Raw genomic sequence first — 17977 nt, 5'->3', positions numbered from 1 at the left:
AAGGCAAGATATTTTCAGTAACACTGGAATATCAAAAAAAAAAAAAAAATCACTATTGAAGAAGCAGAGGGGAAAAAAGCCCTGATATGTAATACAACTGCCATTAGAATTCAAGAGAGATGCTTGGCAGCCACAGGAATGACCTCCACCAATTGATCTCGGGTATTTAGTAACTTCTAAAGTGTCACACAGAATTTCAGTTGCTTCATTTCAGAAGAAAAAGCCTCTGGGTGTCTGCTAACACGTCAGAAGCTTAAGGTACCAGGAAACCTCGCTATTTTCCCAAATGAAGTGTGTCTGAAGCTACTTAAGCAACCAAAAAAAAACCAAAAAGCTATGAAGTGACTTCTTGAAACCCTGCGGAACAGCACGAGCCATACCAGCAATGCTACAGTTTCAAATGAAGTGTTTTACACTAAAAATAGTGGCAGATTTCAAGTGTTTAATCTGCGTGTATGCTGGGGCAAGAGGTATCTGCTTCTGGGAAGTTACAGCACAAAAGTTAACTCACAAGGTCAATAACTGGAGAAAACCCTGCTCTCACATGTCTCTGCTCTTTAACAGCACTGGGAGAATTATCCAGAATCTCCTTAGGAACGCACTACAACATAAAACAAAATTGCATTTGAATTTTTTGAAGCAGTTGCCTAGAAAAATACTTTCAGAAAGCCTGTAAACATTTACACCACAGTATCTGTATTAACACAACATTATTACTGTCAAGGTCAGTATTACACATGCAGTTTCTTGGAGCTACATATTTTGGTGTTATTTTTAACATCTGACAGAGCATCTTGTACTGTTGTGAGCTCTACACTGTTTACAAATACTCCCAAGCTGCAGCTGCTGCTTCTACTAGCGTAGCTTGCAAAGAGAAGAGTGATTTCAAATACCCAGTAAAGGCTTTTTTCCCTTTTAAATACAATACTGTATGTACTACAGCGTTCTCTAGATTGGTTTTGTAGTTTTCTCTACTTTTGGACTACACAGCAGAACAACAGCATTTTGTTACGAGGATATTTATTCCAACAAAAGGGCAAAACCGCCCACACATAGCTGCAAAACATCTAACCCTGCTCAGTTTATGGATGAGCTCTGCACCCTCCATTAGCAGGTGTTGTTTCAGGTTTACTCTTAAAAATTAAAAGGCAGATATTAACAAAGCTGTTTCAAAACACAATGCCAAGTTTACTCTTAAAGCCTCCCTCTCCCCAAACACCCAACCGCTAGGCTAACAGCATAAGGTAGCAACGAACAACTTACCCACGCAAGCATTTAGAAACAGCCAGTCCGTCTTTTTCATTCTATTTTTTATTTGCTTTAGCTTTTTGAAGTCCACTTCAAGCTCTTCCTTGCTGCCAACAGCTCCAGCCAGTTCGATTCTTTGGAAGTCCATTTTCACGTCGGATTCGCGTTTGGTTGTAGGTGGAGATCTTCTTTGGCTATTCCCACTACTACAGCTCCCCCTCCACCGAGCTCTGTCTTGCTCGTTTATGATTGAAGAAGCTTCGTCGGTGTCTGCCAGTTCTATTGCTTCGATGTTGTTAGGTCTGGGATGATCACACACAACGCATTTCCTGGCCTTCGCCCAGTTTTCGTATGTACAAACAGAACAAGTCCAGTGCTGAGCCCTTGTGTTCAGTTTATTCCTGTCATTATACTCCTCACACGGGTCAACAGAAAAAGGAACCGGTCTTGAACCAGACCCTGAAGACTGAGGGGACTCCGTGGGACTCCTGGTCCTACGTTGAGACAAGCACTGAGTACATCTGATCGCTCTGGGCCAGTTCAAGTACGTGCACATGTGGCACGACCATTTATTTGCACTTTCCATACTGTACGATGATTTAACCCTCGGTCTTGCACTAGAATCTGGACATATCAAAGGGCTACTCCCTCCTTCGGTGCTTGTAGGGTCCCAGTCTCGACCAATATCACTCGAGCCACTTTTAAATGGATCTTCCGTGATAATTGTTCCACTAGGTCTCTGAGCACGACACATGGTGCATTTGATTGCAGATGGCCAATTTTCGTACGTACAATACTCACAAGCCCATTTAATTCCACGCTCTGTCATCGTGCACTTCTTGAAATGAACTGCGTCAGGCAGAAAGCTAAATGATCAGAATGCATCGTTAGTACCTAATTGCATACGAGCTCTGCTTCCAAAACAAATCTCAAAAGATGAAGTGTAACCCACTTGATGTGGGCTGCACCAAGAAGTATGAAAGTTAAGCCAGGCAAGGGGACAACCTTGATCTTCTTGAGAGTATTAGGACGCTGTGTGGGGGCTGTGAGAAGGGCAAAACTTGAGCTAAATGACTAATGCTCAAGCCACTTAGATGCCAAATTTGGGATTTCCTACTGTGGGAAAGAAAATTCAGTCCCTCATTTCAGGAATTTGTTAAGTTTGGACAGAGGCTTCAAGAAATATTCAGAAAAGAGATATTAAGCGTGGAGAATAGTGGAACAGAGGCCAGTAAGGCTACAGAAACAGGTCACAAGCATTAAACTACTGAAATAAAACTCGATATGAATGCAGCAATACAGGAAAAAATGACACAAAGGCTAAGATGGGTACAGCAAGTCGTCACAGGACTGGAAGGAAGAGTAGCAGATAGGCAGTTATACCAGTAAGCAGTTCTTTTGGATCAGCAAGCTGTAGGAGTTTACAAAAAAGGCACACACTTGACTTTTTTTAAACCATATGCTTAACCAAGATTAGGCCTTGATTCGACACCACTCACAGCAGATATGAGGTTAAAGGAACACTCACAAGCAAGCTCAAGCTGTGTGTGCTGAGCAGCCAACGCAGTGCTCCCATTCTACAATCCAGATTTCAACCCATTCCAACTCACTTTTTCTCTAATGAAGAGGAGAGTCCGTCTTCATGCTGGCTCAGACCTTTTCCTCAGATTGCCAAAGACGAAGGATGACACTAAGCAGATAACTATTCCTGTAAACAAAATGAAAACAGACTCATTATAGGTTTCCTCCTGGACCTGAGTAACCAGAAAGTTAATTATTAAATGCCACACCTACTCTGATCACAATTTACGTGTTTAAACTCAGCCATGGCCTGCTAATACTAACATACAGACCAGCTAAAATAAATCAATGTTTGAAAAGAACACGAGCAATCAGTTGACCCGCTAAAGAACTCAACGCGAGCAACATCAAAGTCACCCCAAAACATCCCTGAGCACTCAGTGGAAAATGAAATTGAGGATGGGAAGGAAAAAATTTTCAATTGTTGCCAGTTGGTATAGAGGTCAAATGAGGTAAAGACTAAGGCAGGCAGATAAGGGATAAGTAGAAAAAAAGTACATGGTCTATCTCCTCTTATTATAGCATTGTTTCTCGACACACAGCCCTCCTTTATATGTTATTATGGAGCACACAGAGCTGTTCAAAAAAAAAAAGAAAAAAGTTTGTCTCATCAGCTGACTGACAGCTCTCACGTTCATCACACCCAAACTCTCTGGGTTAATAAAAACACCCAGACCAGAATCCAGCACCATCCAGTACCACAAAACCTTAGGAGAAGCTGCAAATCAGGATCAAATCCTGATCTGGACAGACTAAACCCCAGTTTACACTTTTCTCCCATTAGGAGATGCTTTACAAGTGAGCCCAGTCTTCACAGCGATGCCTTCCCCAACACCCTGACCTTAAACGGCCGCTCTGATTTATCAGCCTCAGGCCGTCATGGAAAGCCACACGGGTGCCCTTTTCCCCCCAGCTGTTCTTCTCACTGCCTCCCTTCTGTGGATCCCAGCAGGCAGCAGTTTTTTCCAGCAGCTCAGCCCTGTTCTCTGCACCAGATCAGGTGGCATCGCGTGGCCAGGAGAGGACAGGCTGAGCCTTTTCTCAACCCATATTTCTGGCGCAGGAAGGCAGGTGAGCAGTCAGGAACCCACAGAGCTTTTTCCAGAAAGCTTGGGTTCTACCATGACTTGTTTGAGCTGCCTGCAGAGCACTCCCCTCCCACCCATACATTATAAAACTGTGTCAGGCTAGGGAATGCGCTGCGAAGGCAGCTTGGCTTCCTACTGCTTCCCCTCCGTGACTTGCTCAGAAAAATTCAGGCCCACTCTAAGAGGGGAAAAGAAAAATGAAAAAAGGAGGAGCAAGGTCATATTGGGGTCCCCATATCTGTACAAGGGTAAGAGTCATGTAACAAGAATATGAAGTCAATGCCTTAAAAGACTTCTCAGAAACTTGTACGAAAAAGAAATGTTTCTCTATTCTATAAAAGAAATTAAGGCTTTGCCAAAGCAGTTCCAAGACGTGAGCATGCTTAATGACAGATTTACCTAATCCACTTGGTCAAGGGTTTCCCCACCACCACCATTCGTGGAACACACTTGTTAATGACTTAAACGTTTCTTAAGTAAGTTTATTGTCTGTATGAGCAACAAAGCTCAGAGACAGGAATGTTTTATGGTTCTAAAGACAGCTGAAGGCGCTTTTCAGAAATGAGTATGAAGCAGCATGCTGTCGGTGCACCTGCACTACAGCACTTCCATGCAGCAGTTTTTTGGGTTTCCATCTGGGCATGACCCCCAGCAGCACGCCCATGCCAAGATCACCAGAGCCATCGGATTTATTCCTGTTACTCATGGCCGGCAGTCACCACGCGGTTCCAACACTGGCACATTTTTTCAGAATTACTTCTTCACCACTCTGTCTTCAAGTAAACTCGCTGGTTTGGATCCTGCACAGAGGAGTTGAATCATGCAGCACCTCCTCCGGCAGAGAGGGAGCGCAGCAGTGGCCGAGAGGTGCAGGTGCATGCCTTGATGTCCAAAAAGCACGAGCAGGCAAGAAATTAAAACCTGCGGAACTCCGAGCAAGTACCAATTGATCAGTATATAGGAAGCGTGCTAAATACACTCTGGACAGACTACTAGAATAGTTCAGTACATTAAAGAGGACAATATTAAATTATTAAATCAAATGGCAAACAAAAAAAAAAATCACAGCACTGACAGACTACCTTTTTATTAAATAAGGCCAGTCAGAAAAGGTCACTTTTAAGAAACCATCAGAAAATTTTGCTTTGTTTCAAGAATGCTCCTGTTCTAAGTGTATGGGAAAACACAAACTGGCATGCAGGAACTGGAAAAAAATGTCAAGTCTTAAAAACACATTAAGACAGGATGGACCTATATCTCCATGACAGAAGTGAACTATTCATGGCATCCAGAATTAAATTCTCCTCTGGCTCAGACAGGGACCGAAGCAGGACCCCGTGCCACAGATGACAGAGCCCCTGCCCACCAGCTGGCCCCGTGAGCCCTGCCTGCACCACGGGCTCCTTGCTGGGGTGCTCGTCAGAGCCCAGCGCTGCTGGCAGAAGCCCTGTGTGACCGTACCAACAGATCAGTGCTCCCACCTGAGCTCGTTTTGCTCCTAGTGATGACTTCCAAAGAAAGCTAGCCTTGCTCTGCACTTACAGGTAAAACGCACCGAGCAGCCCCACGCCAACAGAGCTGCCGTTACACTCCTAAAAGCAAACCTGTGTTTATTTTGGTTTCAGAGCTCCGTGAAGCAACTTGTTTGGGAAACCACACACTCACACACACACCACTCCTCCAATCCAATGCCGAATCTAGTAACTCAACAGCTTACGAGTGCAGATGTTAACACCTTCCACACATCAACCACAAGAAGGAGCGGGCAGAAGCAGGGCTGCAAGTCTAAGCAAGAGATCAAAGGGCACTTTCGCTGACAGGATTCTTCTGAAACGTGGCGTTTAAATGCAGGTCTGCTGAGAAAGAGCCTCACTCTGACAGCTGTCGTTGTTGACTAACAGCTGGATAATATTGCTGGGAAGTTTGTACATAAATATGTGCTAACAGGGGATGGACAAAGCCCTCAGAAGAATTGCCTGTGATTAACACCACACAGTCTGACACACTTACAGAAACACTCCCCCTTTTACGTCACTGCCTCAAGTTCTTTTTCAGTTACCTGTAAAAAAAAAAAAATTGTCATAGTTCCTAGAAAGCTGAAGTTGAGATCTTATCTGTGTATAAATCCGGTTAAAGCTGTCGAGGGCAAACATGCTAAAGCCAAATACCTGGGCCATCATCACACGTGGTTATGACAAAACATGTCAGTCTGAACTCCAACAGCTGTGCCTGGCTTTGTCGTGTACAGCCACAGAGCACACCGAGGGGCACACGATGAATTTGAGCCAGCTGCTCACAAGGGGAAAGGACCCGGTGGTTCTGACTTACAACAGGACATTTACAAACACTGCTGCTCCGTTGCGCACTCCAGCAGGGGAATCTTCTCAAAGCCCGCAGCAACCTGTACCAAAGGCCTCTTCAAACAAAAAAACTTGCCAATTTTTTTTAAATGCAGCCAAGAGGAAGGTCTGGAGGATTAAACACAGCTGTACATAAGCTTCAATCAAGAAGACAATTTGTTCCTTTTTCAAACATGTAAATTCACTGAAAAACTTCTCTACTATTTCTTGCATACAAGACATTCCACCTAGCTTTCTATTTAAAAGTTGACTTTTGTTACCTGGGTCCAAGAAGCCTTGTGAAACACCCCACTGTCCATGCACTTCAGAAAGAACACTCACCAATAAATCCCAAGTAACTTATTTCAACATATCAAAAATCATTTTTCACATGAAATTTGCCTTGGTTGATTTTTTGAGGTGGAATTTTGACAGTTTCTTCTCTTGCCTCACTACTTACACTTCTGCCCTGTTTTTCTCCTACCATCTTCAGCTGTTTGCTATTCTTGCACGACAGCTTTCTCAAGCATTCTGCTTGAAGCTCAACAGATCACTATATTAGAAAGGAAAAAACCTTTGAACCTGCCTGAGCTTCTATAGCTTAAACGAAGAAACAATAGGTGCCGTTGTAGTCCCTGCAAAATTACATTTAAAAAAAAAATGACCTTGTCAACACAGTAACCAAATGAGATCAGTATTGAACCTGGAAGCTCAGCAATCAAGGCAATGACTATATATTATACCAAAAAACAAAAGAATTACTGAAAAGTCACAAATGCAGAAGCATTTTCTGTATCAGGCTGGATATGCTCGGAACAAGGACTGCAACAGGTAAGCATGGTTTGTTCTGGTTGTTAGGGCAGCTCTTTAAAAAAAAAGAAAGGACATTGTCCCAAACAGATCAGCTAAAGGGAAAAAAGAACACAGAACACGCAGTGGCCATCCATGGCAGAGGCAGCAGGACCTGGCCTGCAGCTCCCCCAGCACGATGCCAGCCACAAAGCACGAGGCAAGGGCTCAGGCACACTGTTCCCATCCTCATCCCCACGAGGGCACTGCTTTGGGAGCACACAGGGACAGCCCCGGCTCTCCAAGCACTGGAGCTACTCGGTTGCCCCCGGAGGAGGAGGAACGCTGCTGTCTTCAGAGGCATCAGCGAGTCAAAACGGGCACAAACCTCACTTCTGTTGAGCAACACCAAGTCCTCACCACTTAAGCGATGCCATCTGTAAAGCACATCAGTGGTGGGGGAAAAAAATGAAATGCTTGGGTTATAACTGAGTAACTACTTACAATTTAGTGTATTAAAACTCATTTTTCTTCAGTTTTTATAGACTATGCTGTCACCAAATATTCTGAACTGCAGACCTGAGCTATGACCTCAGCCTCACCCCTTTTCATCTACTCCTATAAGCACGCGGTTGCAATCCAGAAGACGTGACCTTATGCAAACAAACCTGCTACCAGAAACGCAGCTCTTTTGACCAAAACAAGTTCTAAAACGCTGTGACTTCATGAAAACGTTTAGGTCTGTTCACCAAGCGAATGCTGACAAGCTTCACTTACAGCTACATCAAAACGAAGGCAGTGTTTGGTTACAGATTCACATCTCCTTGCAAAACATCTAAAGTCTACTTTATCAGATGTTTACCCTATTCAGAAAAATCACTCCAACTTTGCTGTATCTTTTCAGTATTCTAGTCACACTTCCCATCCAACTCTTGCCATTTCAAATAAACCTTAAAGCCCAACTCCCTGTAAGCAAGAGAATTTAGCGTGAGATGCCGCCTCCTTCTGCAAATGCAGTAAGAAGTCAGACAGTTGGGAAATTACCGATCTTCAGAGGCTTCTGAAACACAGAAGGGGAAAGGGAACTTTAGGGTCAGATGTAAACCCAGCTACACACAGGCTCTTCTGCAGGCACAGGAACGCTGTTCCAGCCCTAACAGATGTGTGACAACGCCACGCACTCGCTCTTCTTGCTTTTTTATTGAGGTTTACCCCCAAAGCACTTTGTGCTCCCAGGCTGTGCAGTTAACCCTGCTGCAGGATTTACAGAGTAAACGTTCCCATTGCATTTGTTACTGAACTCCAATGGGTCAGAGCAGGCATCCCTCTGATAAATTCGTGACTAAATGCTAAGAAAGCATTCACTGCTGAAAACAAGCTCTAAGAGACAGGAGCAGTGCCTCAACTCAGCACTCTCACGTTCCAGGAGTTACATCTTCCTTTGCTTGGTTTTGGTGGTGGTTTGGGGCAATGCAGCGTGCATTTCTGGTTTCTTTTTTTCAAATCTCATTTAACAACCTTTTAAATGAGCTGTTGCCACACATTAGGAGGGACTAAATACAACTCTAACTCAGAAACCAATACCATTTGGTGGAAGGCGAGTAAGCAGCTCAACGGTTACATAACACACAGCATCTCCCCCATCACACTAATCAAAACCAAGCAAGCAGACTCAAAATAATGAGCTCCAACAGAAAACTCACGGAAATCCAGCCATCGGCATTTAAGGCATCCCATCACCACAAGCAGGCGGCAGCTGAATATGGACCCAAGATGTACAAATACAACAAATATCCGTGATAAAAAAATGCAGTCTTAAAAATTGTTGCTTTACAACGCTTGCATCTGACAAAGTACAAGCTGAACAAGAGGCTTCTTTCTGAAAAGTGAGGTCGAATACAGAAAGCTGGTTTATCTGTGTTTAGACTATACGCCTAAAACATGAGGCTCGTTTTTTTGTTTAGATCTCAGCCACCCCTGCACAAGATGAGGAAAAGCAGATGTCACGCTCTGAACAAAAACACGCTGCGGAGTCAGACATCAAAACTCAAAGACACTTAAACCTGTCCAGCAACCGAGGAATACTCTATTAAAATTTGTACTTCTGACATTCAGTTCTAGTAATTATCCTCTGGACCTCCCTAATAGTGGCTGACCATAAATTAGATCATGGCTAGATGCAGACATTCACCATTTGGCGGAGAAAAACCATCTGCCTCCAAATGAGAGAAGGAAACGCGCTCTCAGCATCGGCCATTGTGTAGCTTCCTCCTAATTAATGGCAAGCCACTCTCACATACAGGGACTGTCTTTGGTACACGCATTTGTGATTGGGCTATTTTTTAAGGCTTCAAGTTCTAGCACAAAAAAGCACACAAGCCACACTCGCTGTTTTATCCAGCTCCTAAGATATTGGCTAGACTGCAAAGTGTCAGAGAAAGACCAAAGAGTTCTAACATCACAGCACGCATCAAACTTTAAAAGAAAGCCAGATGTTGTTATTAAGCATTAGCAATCCTTTTTTTTGCTCAAACAAATCAAGCAAGATATTCAGCTGCTGCAAAATTTCAGAGGCAGAGCCCCAAAGCCCCCTGCTTTCGGGGAGTGGGAGGTGAGGGTGGGAGTAACTCGCTGCCGGAGATAATTCTGAGCAGCCTTCCCCAAGTAAATCCTTCACAGCCCGCAAGGTGACAATTATTTTTATCCCTGCCAAGCTGCAGAGGTCAAAAATAGGTAAACAGCCCAGGGGGCCTTCCCAGTGCTTCAGCGTGATACAAGTCAGCTTCTTGATGAGCACAGGGGAAGGGGAAGCCTCCGTAGCCAAAACCGAAGCCCCCAGGCCCATCTGGCAGCAGGCACCTAAATGACAACCAGATGCTGCTGAGACACCTCTACAAACCAACCCTGATTCCCTCAGCAGTCTGAAATAAAAACTGGAGGCCTGGCATGACAATGAGCCCATCGATACTCCCCAGCCCGTGAAATCACACACGACCCAGACCTGCAGGTGGAAGCTGCTCCAGAGGAACACCCAGGCCCCAGCTCCCCGCACAGACACTCTCCACCCTTGGAAAACAGGGAGAAGAATGGAAATGATAAATACTTTCAAGCCTGGAAGAAGTCAACAATAACGCATTTACGATCCTTCTAACCACAAGAGATTCTCTCATGAACCCACAATCACCCTCACCAGTTTTTGTTTTTTAGAATTATTCACACTTATCAGACCTGTGAGTCATTTCTCTCCCCAGAACCCAACCGACCATGGCCCAAAAGCTTCACGGTTTTCAAATGAATGTACCTAAAAAAGTACGTGCAACTTCACAAAGCCGCTAGATGCCTACTCGATGGCAGGAGTTCTAAGCTACTGAAAACAAAACAGAGCACTCACCCTTATTTTTCTTTCCAGAGTCACATAAACCACGGCTGGGACAGTTTTCACGTTCTAGATCTTGAAAAGAAACTGGCGAAGCACCAACAAGACTTAACGGTTTCTCAAAATCTCTGAGCTCCCCATCAACTCAGACCTTTCTGTTTCATTGGAAGCCACTCAAGAACAGATGCTAAATCGAACCAAAGAACCAGAAGACAGGATTTATAAGCCTTAGGATTCGCTGACAAAACAATGGCAAGCACAACCCACATAAATGTCACTGCACACTGCCTTCTAGCATCGCAGGGGGAGTTCTGGCCTCTTTACTCCCAAGTGCCGGTTTCAGGAAGCTGTGAGCTCTTCTTGCTCACGGTAGGCCCAGCCCTGCAGTCCCCTGAAACGGGAGTTTCACACCCCGTATCCAGTCTGTACCCAGCCCTCATTTCTTCCAAGGGTTTTCGGCTCAGTTTTGAGTTAAGCTTTAAAGACGGATGTAAATTCTGTGCCTTCTCCAGCATTTGTCTCAGAAGTACCAGCTTTTGTTATCCTTGTCCCAGCAGGCAGGGCAGATACGTCAGTTTACACTCAAATAACCAAAGAAAAAAAAAAAGTCAGCTTATTTATGCCTGCTGTGTAGGAGAAGAAGCAGAGAGCTGCAAACTTGTCTGTTTTGTAGACAAGATGCTCTGCACACACCAGGAACTCCTCCATTCTTCCCAGCACATTACACTTCCCATGTTCTTTGATTAAAAATAAATAAAACCTACAATTGCTTCTTCCTTCTCGAGCCAAGGTCAACCCCTCTTGAAGAGGGTTCTTTAAACTTCACTCATCCCCTACTCCACTCCCTCCAGACCTCTTCCTCTCTGGTCTGCACCGAAACAAGTTTTTGCCAAATGGGACAGCAGCACAGAAAAGAAAAAGAAAAAAGGGGGTTTGAGAAGTGGTGAGCAGGTAAAATTGCAGTTTGACTACAGAGCTTCCACCTGCCTGTGCCACAGAAGAAGGAAAAAGGAAATAATTCAAATTATTACACACTAATTGTTGCTCTGAAGTATTTGCTGTTAGACACCAAAGGGGTGAGTCCTATTATTAACCTCGCATTTCAACAAAGTTCCAGAAGAATCAACTTACACACGTACGAGAGCCTGTGCTTCAGCAGCTGATGACCCAAACGCAAATAAACCCCCCCCACGCAAGTTGACAAGTCTCACAGTCCAGGAAAATACCTGAATTACAAACAGCTTCTATCTTCTGATTAAGATCTCAGACATTTTCTGTTTACAGTATAGCAAATTCCATTCAACTGACACTGCGGAGTTGCAATTACCTGTTCCTGGACTGATGTTACCGAGCTGACAATGGAAGGAGTGAGCTCTTCATGAGCTGTGTTTAAAAAAAATAAATAGATCTCTTTCCAACTTTTCCTCATTCCCCTATTCATCTGTAGTACTACTTTAAAAAAAATTAAATTAAGAACTCTGTTACGGTCCAGCCAGCCATTTCCAGCTGCCAAAGTGAAGTTCAGTTCCATTTTAGTAACAGAGACTGGAATTGTAATTCTCACAGTCAAAATGAGGATTACTCATTGACACAAATGTTGACCAGCTCAAACTAGCCCAATCTCCACAGAAGATGGCACGTCGTGGTGAGGGATGCACTGATCTCAAGTCCCACATAATCTCATCCCTGACACTGCAAAGGGAAACCTCGCCACCTAAGTCACTGCCACATGAAGGAGGCAGCACACTGGGGTGCCCGAACACACCTTTGATTATTTGACCAAATGCATTAGAACAGCTTCCCATGCAATCAGCAAAGTATTTTCTACTTCCATTTCCGACTTATTTGTGGATCTATCCTGCAAAGAACACGGAACAGGGATGGTATTTCCCACCCCCCAGGAATTTACACGTTACATGACGTAATATTAAAATGGCCACACACGAGCCTAAATACAACTAAAAATGCCTCGACCAATTTTAACTAGTCTCCAATTTAAGCCATGCCTCTGCGATGAATCCCACTGATGCTTCTATGCCGCTCAGCATTCCAATTTAATTAATACTTTTAATTATACTTCTGAGAAAATGCTAATGGATACAACTCCACAACAACAGATTACGGCCTCATCAGTCATCTCCATCCGCCTGCCTTCCTTTAAGCAGCCTAAAAAAAAAGAAATAGAGGCAACAACTTCTTTTTCCTTCAAGAGGAATACACCACAGAGCTCAGGTTTCCCAAATCCTACAACATGCAATGTTTCCAGAAGGAAGTTTTAATGCCCTGACAGGCTTAAGTCAGAGGTGATCTTTACATATGGATGTGTGCTGAGACACCAGTGCGGGACAGGCTTAGGAAGGAGGCAAATAAGAGACTTCCTGAACGCTTCCTGCTGCTTACCTGTGTTCCCCTCCCTGGTTAACCACTTTGGGAAACAAAAATTGCCATCATAGATCTATTCTGCAGTCACCAAGGACACAAACACCGGATTTTGCTTCTGGTTTTGCTCCTCGAGCGAGACAGATCCCTCCTGAACTCCCGTTACGGCGTTCTGCTGCTAACAACACACACTTTAAAGGCAGCAAGCCTCGGAGAGGAGGTGAGGGCAGCGCACAGCACACCTTTCCCCCACCCACATTGCAGATCCCCCCCTGCCATCACCTCACACTCACACACAGCCCCCCCAGCGGGGGGCACGGAGCCTGCCCCAGCCCCGGGGGCCCCCGGGGGCCGCCCCCGGCCATTCCAGGGCAACTTTTCCCCATTGTGAGGCCGGGAGGCTCCGTGTGCCCCCCCCAAACCCCCCCCAAAATCCCCTCCAGGGGCTCACCTCAGGGGCCGGGTCCCGGTGGCGGCGGGGCGGTGAGGCGCGGGTCAGGCGGGGCTCCCCCCCCCCCCCCCAACTCTCGCTCCCTGAACTTTCTTCAACGAGAGAGGGGAAAAAACGGCTGGGGCTCAGCAAAAAAAAAATAAAAATAAAATATTCTGAGGCAACTCGCGCAGCGAGAATAAATAAAATAAAAAATAAAATAAAATAAAACAAAACCCCGCTCTGAGGCAGCCCGCGCGGCCGCCACAGGCACCCGGGGGGGGGGCGCCCCCCCCACCCCCTAGAAATCCCCAAAAAACGGCAAAATTTTAAATAAAACAGCAAAAAGCCCCCCCGGGGGATGGAAACAACCCCGGCCTGCGGCTGCACAGCCCCCGGGCCCCCTCCCCGAGCCTCAGGGGGGGCTCCGCGGGGCCGGCCCGGCCGCAGCCCCCTCCCCGCACCTCCCTCCCTTCCCCTCGCCTCAGCGCCCCTCAGCCTCACCTCGCCCCGCCGCCCCCGCCGCCCCCCCCCGCTCACGCCATGGTCTCTCCCAGCGCGGCGGGCGGCCGCGGCGGCGGGCGGTGCCACTCCGGGGAGGAGGGGGGGGAAAGGTGGGAAAAGGACGAAACGAATAAAGGGGGGGTGAGGGGGGGAGGGGGGGGGGCAGCCCCCGCCGGGCCTCCTCTAATGGCGGCGGCCCGGAGCAAAATAACCCCCCCCTGCGGCCCAGCACGTCAGCCCGGCCTGCCCGCCTAGCCCCGCGCTGATTGGTGCGCCGCGCCGCGCCGCCCGGCCCCTCCGCCAATCGGCGCGCGGCTCTTTGGGGAGAACGGGTGATGTCATCCCCGCCGCTGGGGCCGCCTCCAGGGAGGGCGGGCAGGGGGGGAGGCCCCGCCCCCTCCGCAGCCCCCTCATGGCGCCTGAGGGGGAGGTGGGGGGGGGGGGGTCCTGGGACATGGCGGCGGTGTCGCCGGTGTTAAAAAAGCCCCTCAAAGTCAGCAGCCACTACACCAGTGTCCCCGCTGAGCCGTGTCCCCAAGCACCACGTCCAACCCCGCCCTGAGCACCCCCAGGGACGGTGCCGCCACCAGCTCCCTGGGCAACCCGTCCCAACGCCTCATCCTGAGGAGAAATGGCTCCTCATTGCCAACCTGGGGAAGAAAGGGCACCCCACGGCCCGTGGCTGCTTGGTCAGGCCTCAAGCCGCCCATTTGTCATAATCCCTCACTTTCTGCTCATATTCCCTCACTTTCTGCTCACTCTCAGTCTTCCTCAGGTCGCTATTGTAATGTCTCTGACAGAACACCACCACCTTACTCGCCCACATCTCAGCTCTTCCCTCTTGGGTCTTGCATCACTTGATACCTAACTGCTTTTCCACCGCAGTTCCTTCCTAAACCCACTACAATATTTCACTCTTCCACATACTTTCACCACTTTTATTTCCATGGTTGCGTGCAATGCCCTATTCCCAGCCAAGGCAACCGAGAGGACCCCATTACCCAGCTAATTGCTAATCCCTCAGGCTCCGGTTTTCACGGGGAAACTCATCCCTTCTGACCAGCCAGATCCATTCCTTTTTGTTCAACAAAAGTAAAAGAAAAAAAAGCAGTGTAAAGGAAAAACACCCAGTGTGTTCTAGCAGACCGGCAATGCCTCATGCTAGAGAAAATGTCTTTGTCCAGCAGACAAACATCTACAGCTGGAGTCAGGATGAGTAAAATGTAATTATTTATGGAGACAGAAATAGAAATTTGTCTCCATTTACAATTAAATCAGTTCCCTGTACACATCACAAAACTGTCGGGGGGTGTGGGGTGGGGATAACATGATTCATCTCTCCCAGATTTGTTATTTACTAAAATCTCTTTCTGTCTCCACTGAACAAGTTGGGCCCTGGTCTGCATTTTAGGAAATATACCATCAATTACATATATTTAGCGACAGAAAGGATCAGGACAACTTATTTTCTTTCACACACCCACATAGAAGATCCAGATGAGCTCGGAGAAGTCATGTAAAAGGAGTGCTTCAGAAATCATGCCATCTCTGGGCTTAAAAATAATTCAGAAAATGTATCCCTTGCTCTCGGCATCTAGGCAAGGCGATGGAAAAGCAGTCATCTCAGGCAACAACAAATGGTGGGGTAAATTGTCAAAGCTGCTCCAGAAGTGCAACAATGGGAAATTTGCAGAAATAACAGTTATAGATCAGACCGCAAAGAGATGAGAAAATAGAATAAATGGTTTTGGAGAACGTGTCAGTTCAGATTCTTCCATAATATTTTGTGAAGTGTCAGGAAAGCATTGGATAATCATGAAAAGAAACTTGAAACAAAACACAGCGCATTAGGAGCATGTGATATACTTTCACAGCACAGAAAAGACCTCCCATGAACCCAGGCTTGTATCACTTCAAAAACTTCTGTTGCGTGGGTAAGAAAAACTTATGGTCAACTGAAAGATATCCAAGAATTCGAGAGAATTCAAATGATTTTCGTATCTGCATGGTTATTCGGCAGAGCTGAGACACTCCAAGTCATGAAATAGGTGACCACGTAGTATAGGAAAGCAAACACACGTGGTAGAATTGGATTTGAAAAAGTTACCAGAATTGTTCATTTCCAAAGTGAATCTTAGCGGTATCTCCAAACCACAGGGCATTTTTAATGGCAGCAGTGTTATTCCTAAAACCAGGTCTCTGGCTTTATCTCAAAAATTGCTGGCATGTTCCAGCAGGTTTACTTTGCAGGAATTCACCATTTCTTCTAGACTTGAACAATAAAATACAATAGGAATGACCGTTCAGTGGTTTAGAACATTGATATTTCATGCATATTTCATCCAATTACACCTTTCAGGCTTCTGATTTTGAGAAGAATCAAAATCTACATGACTTGATAACCCAGTGCTCAATAGGTTTGGTACCTGACCACCTTTTTCTTTTTTAAATGTCAGAAAGACAATTCTATATTTGCTAGGGGTAGCAGAAATTGTAAGTAGGTACTAATTTCCTATATTCCACCCCAAATTTTAATCTTATTCCACCAATTTAAGGACAGATTTTAACTCTCTAGTAGTGAGTGTGGAACATTCATACCAGCTTGACAGCTTAATATGTTATTTTGGGAACTTTGGGGAGTGTTTTTTTTAAATATGTTATTTTGGGAGCTTTGCAGAGTTGAATCCACTCATACCTTGGAGATTATGCGCCTTCATTAACCAGCTGCATAAGAACCAGAGCTGCCCTCTAGCACAGAATAAGCCCTTAGCAAAACTCTATGCCTCCATTCACAAGGAAAAACGTAACTTGTGTATGTATTTCTACCAGGGTTTGTTCAAATAACCTTAATCCATGTTGCTCTGATGCCTGCTGCTTTCTCCCCACCTTCCTCAGCTCTCCAATTTCCTTTCTTTCCTCCCAGCTCCTCCAGAACAAGAAGGAGCTGCTTCTTGGCTCTGGCACCACTCAGAAAAGAATCGATAACAGATTTTGGAGCTGCATCAGCAGCACCGGTGTGGCAGCCAGCCCCCAAAGCAGGCACCCTTTGTGCCTCTGAGGTGTGAGCCTTGCCGGCAGCCAGCTAGGCAGATGGCTTGGAAGTTCCCTTCCTTTCCCGCAAAGAATTTATAAATTTAGGATTTTTCAGAACAACCAAGACTTGCAAATTGTCTTTGCCTCCTGTTAAACACCCTGCACCACGCTGCCTTCCAGGACACCCCGTTTCTTTTGTCCTGATGCTCGTTGTTAGCAAGGTTCCTTCCCTCAACTCTCCCTGACGTTTCTCTTCTGATTCACCCTGCTCAGAACCCAGCAAATGATAGCAAAAGCTATAATTAGAACCGAAGCACTGAAACATTTCACAGTAGCATTTTTCTAGCTGTTGCATACAATAGCTGGGGGGATTCGGTTCAGCAAAATCATGCTTCAGGTAGCCAAGAAGACAAATGCCGAATTATTTTGCGCTGGCATGGGTTCTTGTTGTGCTGCAGCAGAATTTTCTCGCTCTGAGTATAAAGATTACCTCCAGTTAGTGATGGATAAGTGCAGATCTCTCTCTTATGCAATTCTCTTCCCCCCGGTAACTCCTCGCTCCCAGGCAGAGCGCGGGCTCCCATTAGGCAATTCCTGCTGGGCGTCCCTGGGAGCAGGGATGCACATGCTCCCCAGATGGTTGTTTCTCACCAGCTGAACTGTGAGTCTGCAGAACTCCCTGCTCACACCAGCTCCTCGAATCCTCCTCTTGCCGTTGCCTCGTTCAGTGCTTTCAGGCTCTCCATGATCAAGGAAGACTTGCAACCAATCTGAAACGCTTAGCTAAAGGGTAAGGAATAGAAGTGCAGAAAAAAAAATGAAAATGAAAAAGCAGCACAGTTTTTGGAGCTAAAAAAGGATATTTTAAGTGGTTGACCGATTCGTTACCGTTTTTCCACCCTCTCTCTGAGTCAGCCCCAGCCTTCACACCCAGTAAATCTCAGACTTGTGGCTCTTTTTTCTCATTTCAGCTTGAAACACAAAAATATTCAGCTGCAGCTAGATCACTGTATCCCCTACACAGAGGAGGAAAGCATCGGAGGAGGCACGATGTCCTGACCGTTCTTGCTTGCTACAGCTGTTGGGTGCTGTTACAGGCTGCCACTCTGCCCCAAAAAAGCTTGGAAAGGTAGAAACTAAACAATTACAGCTTTACATCTAGGAGCAACTCTGCAGAAATACACCAGAAGTGTGTGCTGAGTTGTTAGCT

The 17977-nt window shown here is 46.0% G+C and overlaps 1 protein-coding gene across 4 annotated transcripts in view; it reads right to left on the bottom strand.

The window, feature by feature from the left end:
* The window catches only part of ZRANB1 (zinc finger RANBP2-type containing 1), a 35397-nt gene extending 21512 nt beyond the window's left edge, over positions 1 to 13885 (bottom strand). Inside the window, exons 1-4 of one of the 4 annotated variants that reach the window (XM_072039900.1) lie at positions 13252 to 13714; positions 5928 to 5976; positions 2859 to 2956; positions 1264 to 2114 (exon numbers count right to left, since the gene is read on the bottom strand). In XM_072039900.1, coding sequence (XP_071896001.1) covers positions 1264 to 2077 — 814 coding nt within the window. In that variant the 5' untranslated portion in view covers positions 2078 to 2114; positions 2859 to 2956; positions 5928 to 5976; positions 13252 to 13714. Of the gene's footprint in view, positions 1 to 1263; positions 2115 to 2858; positions 2957 to 5927; positions 5977 to 12821; positions 13016 to 13251; positions 13715 to 13734 lie in introns of those variants that run through there. The other 3 variants (XM_038180804.2, XM_038180803.2, XM_072039901.1) reach the window with 3 other exon arrangements.
* Between the last annotated feature and the right edge of the window lie 4092 nt (positions 13886 to 17977).

The sequence above is a fragment of the Anas platyrhynchos genome, chromosome 6, assembly GCF_047663525.1.
Source record: "Anas platyrhynchos isolate ZD024472 breed Pekin duck chromosome 6, IASCAAS_PekinDuck_T2T, whole genome shotgun sequence".
Classification (NCBI taxonomy): Eukaryota; Metazoa; Chordata; class Aves; order Anseriformes; family Anatidae; genus Anas; species Anas platyrhynchos.
The sequence above is the reverse complement of the archived record's forward strand: the minus strand, read 5'-3'. Positions and strand labels throughout refer to the sequence as shown.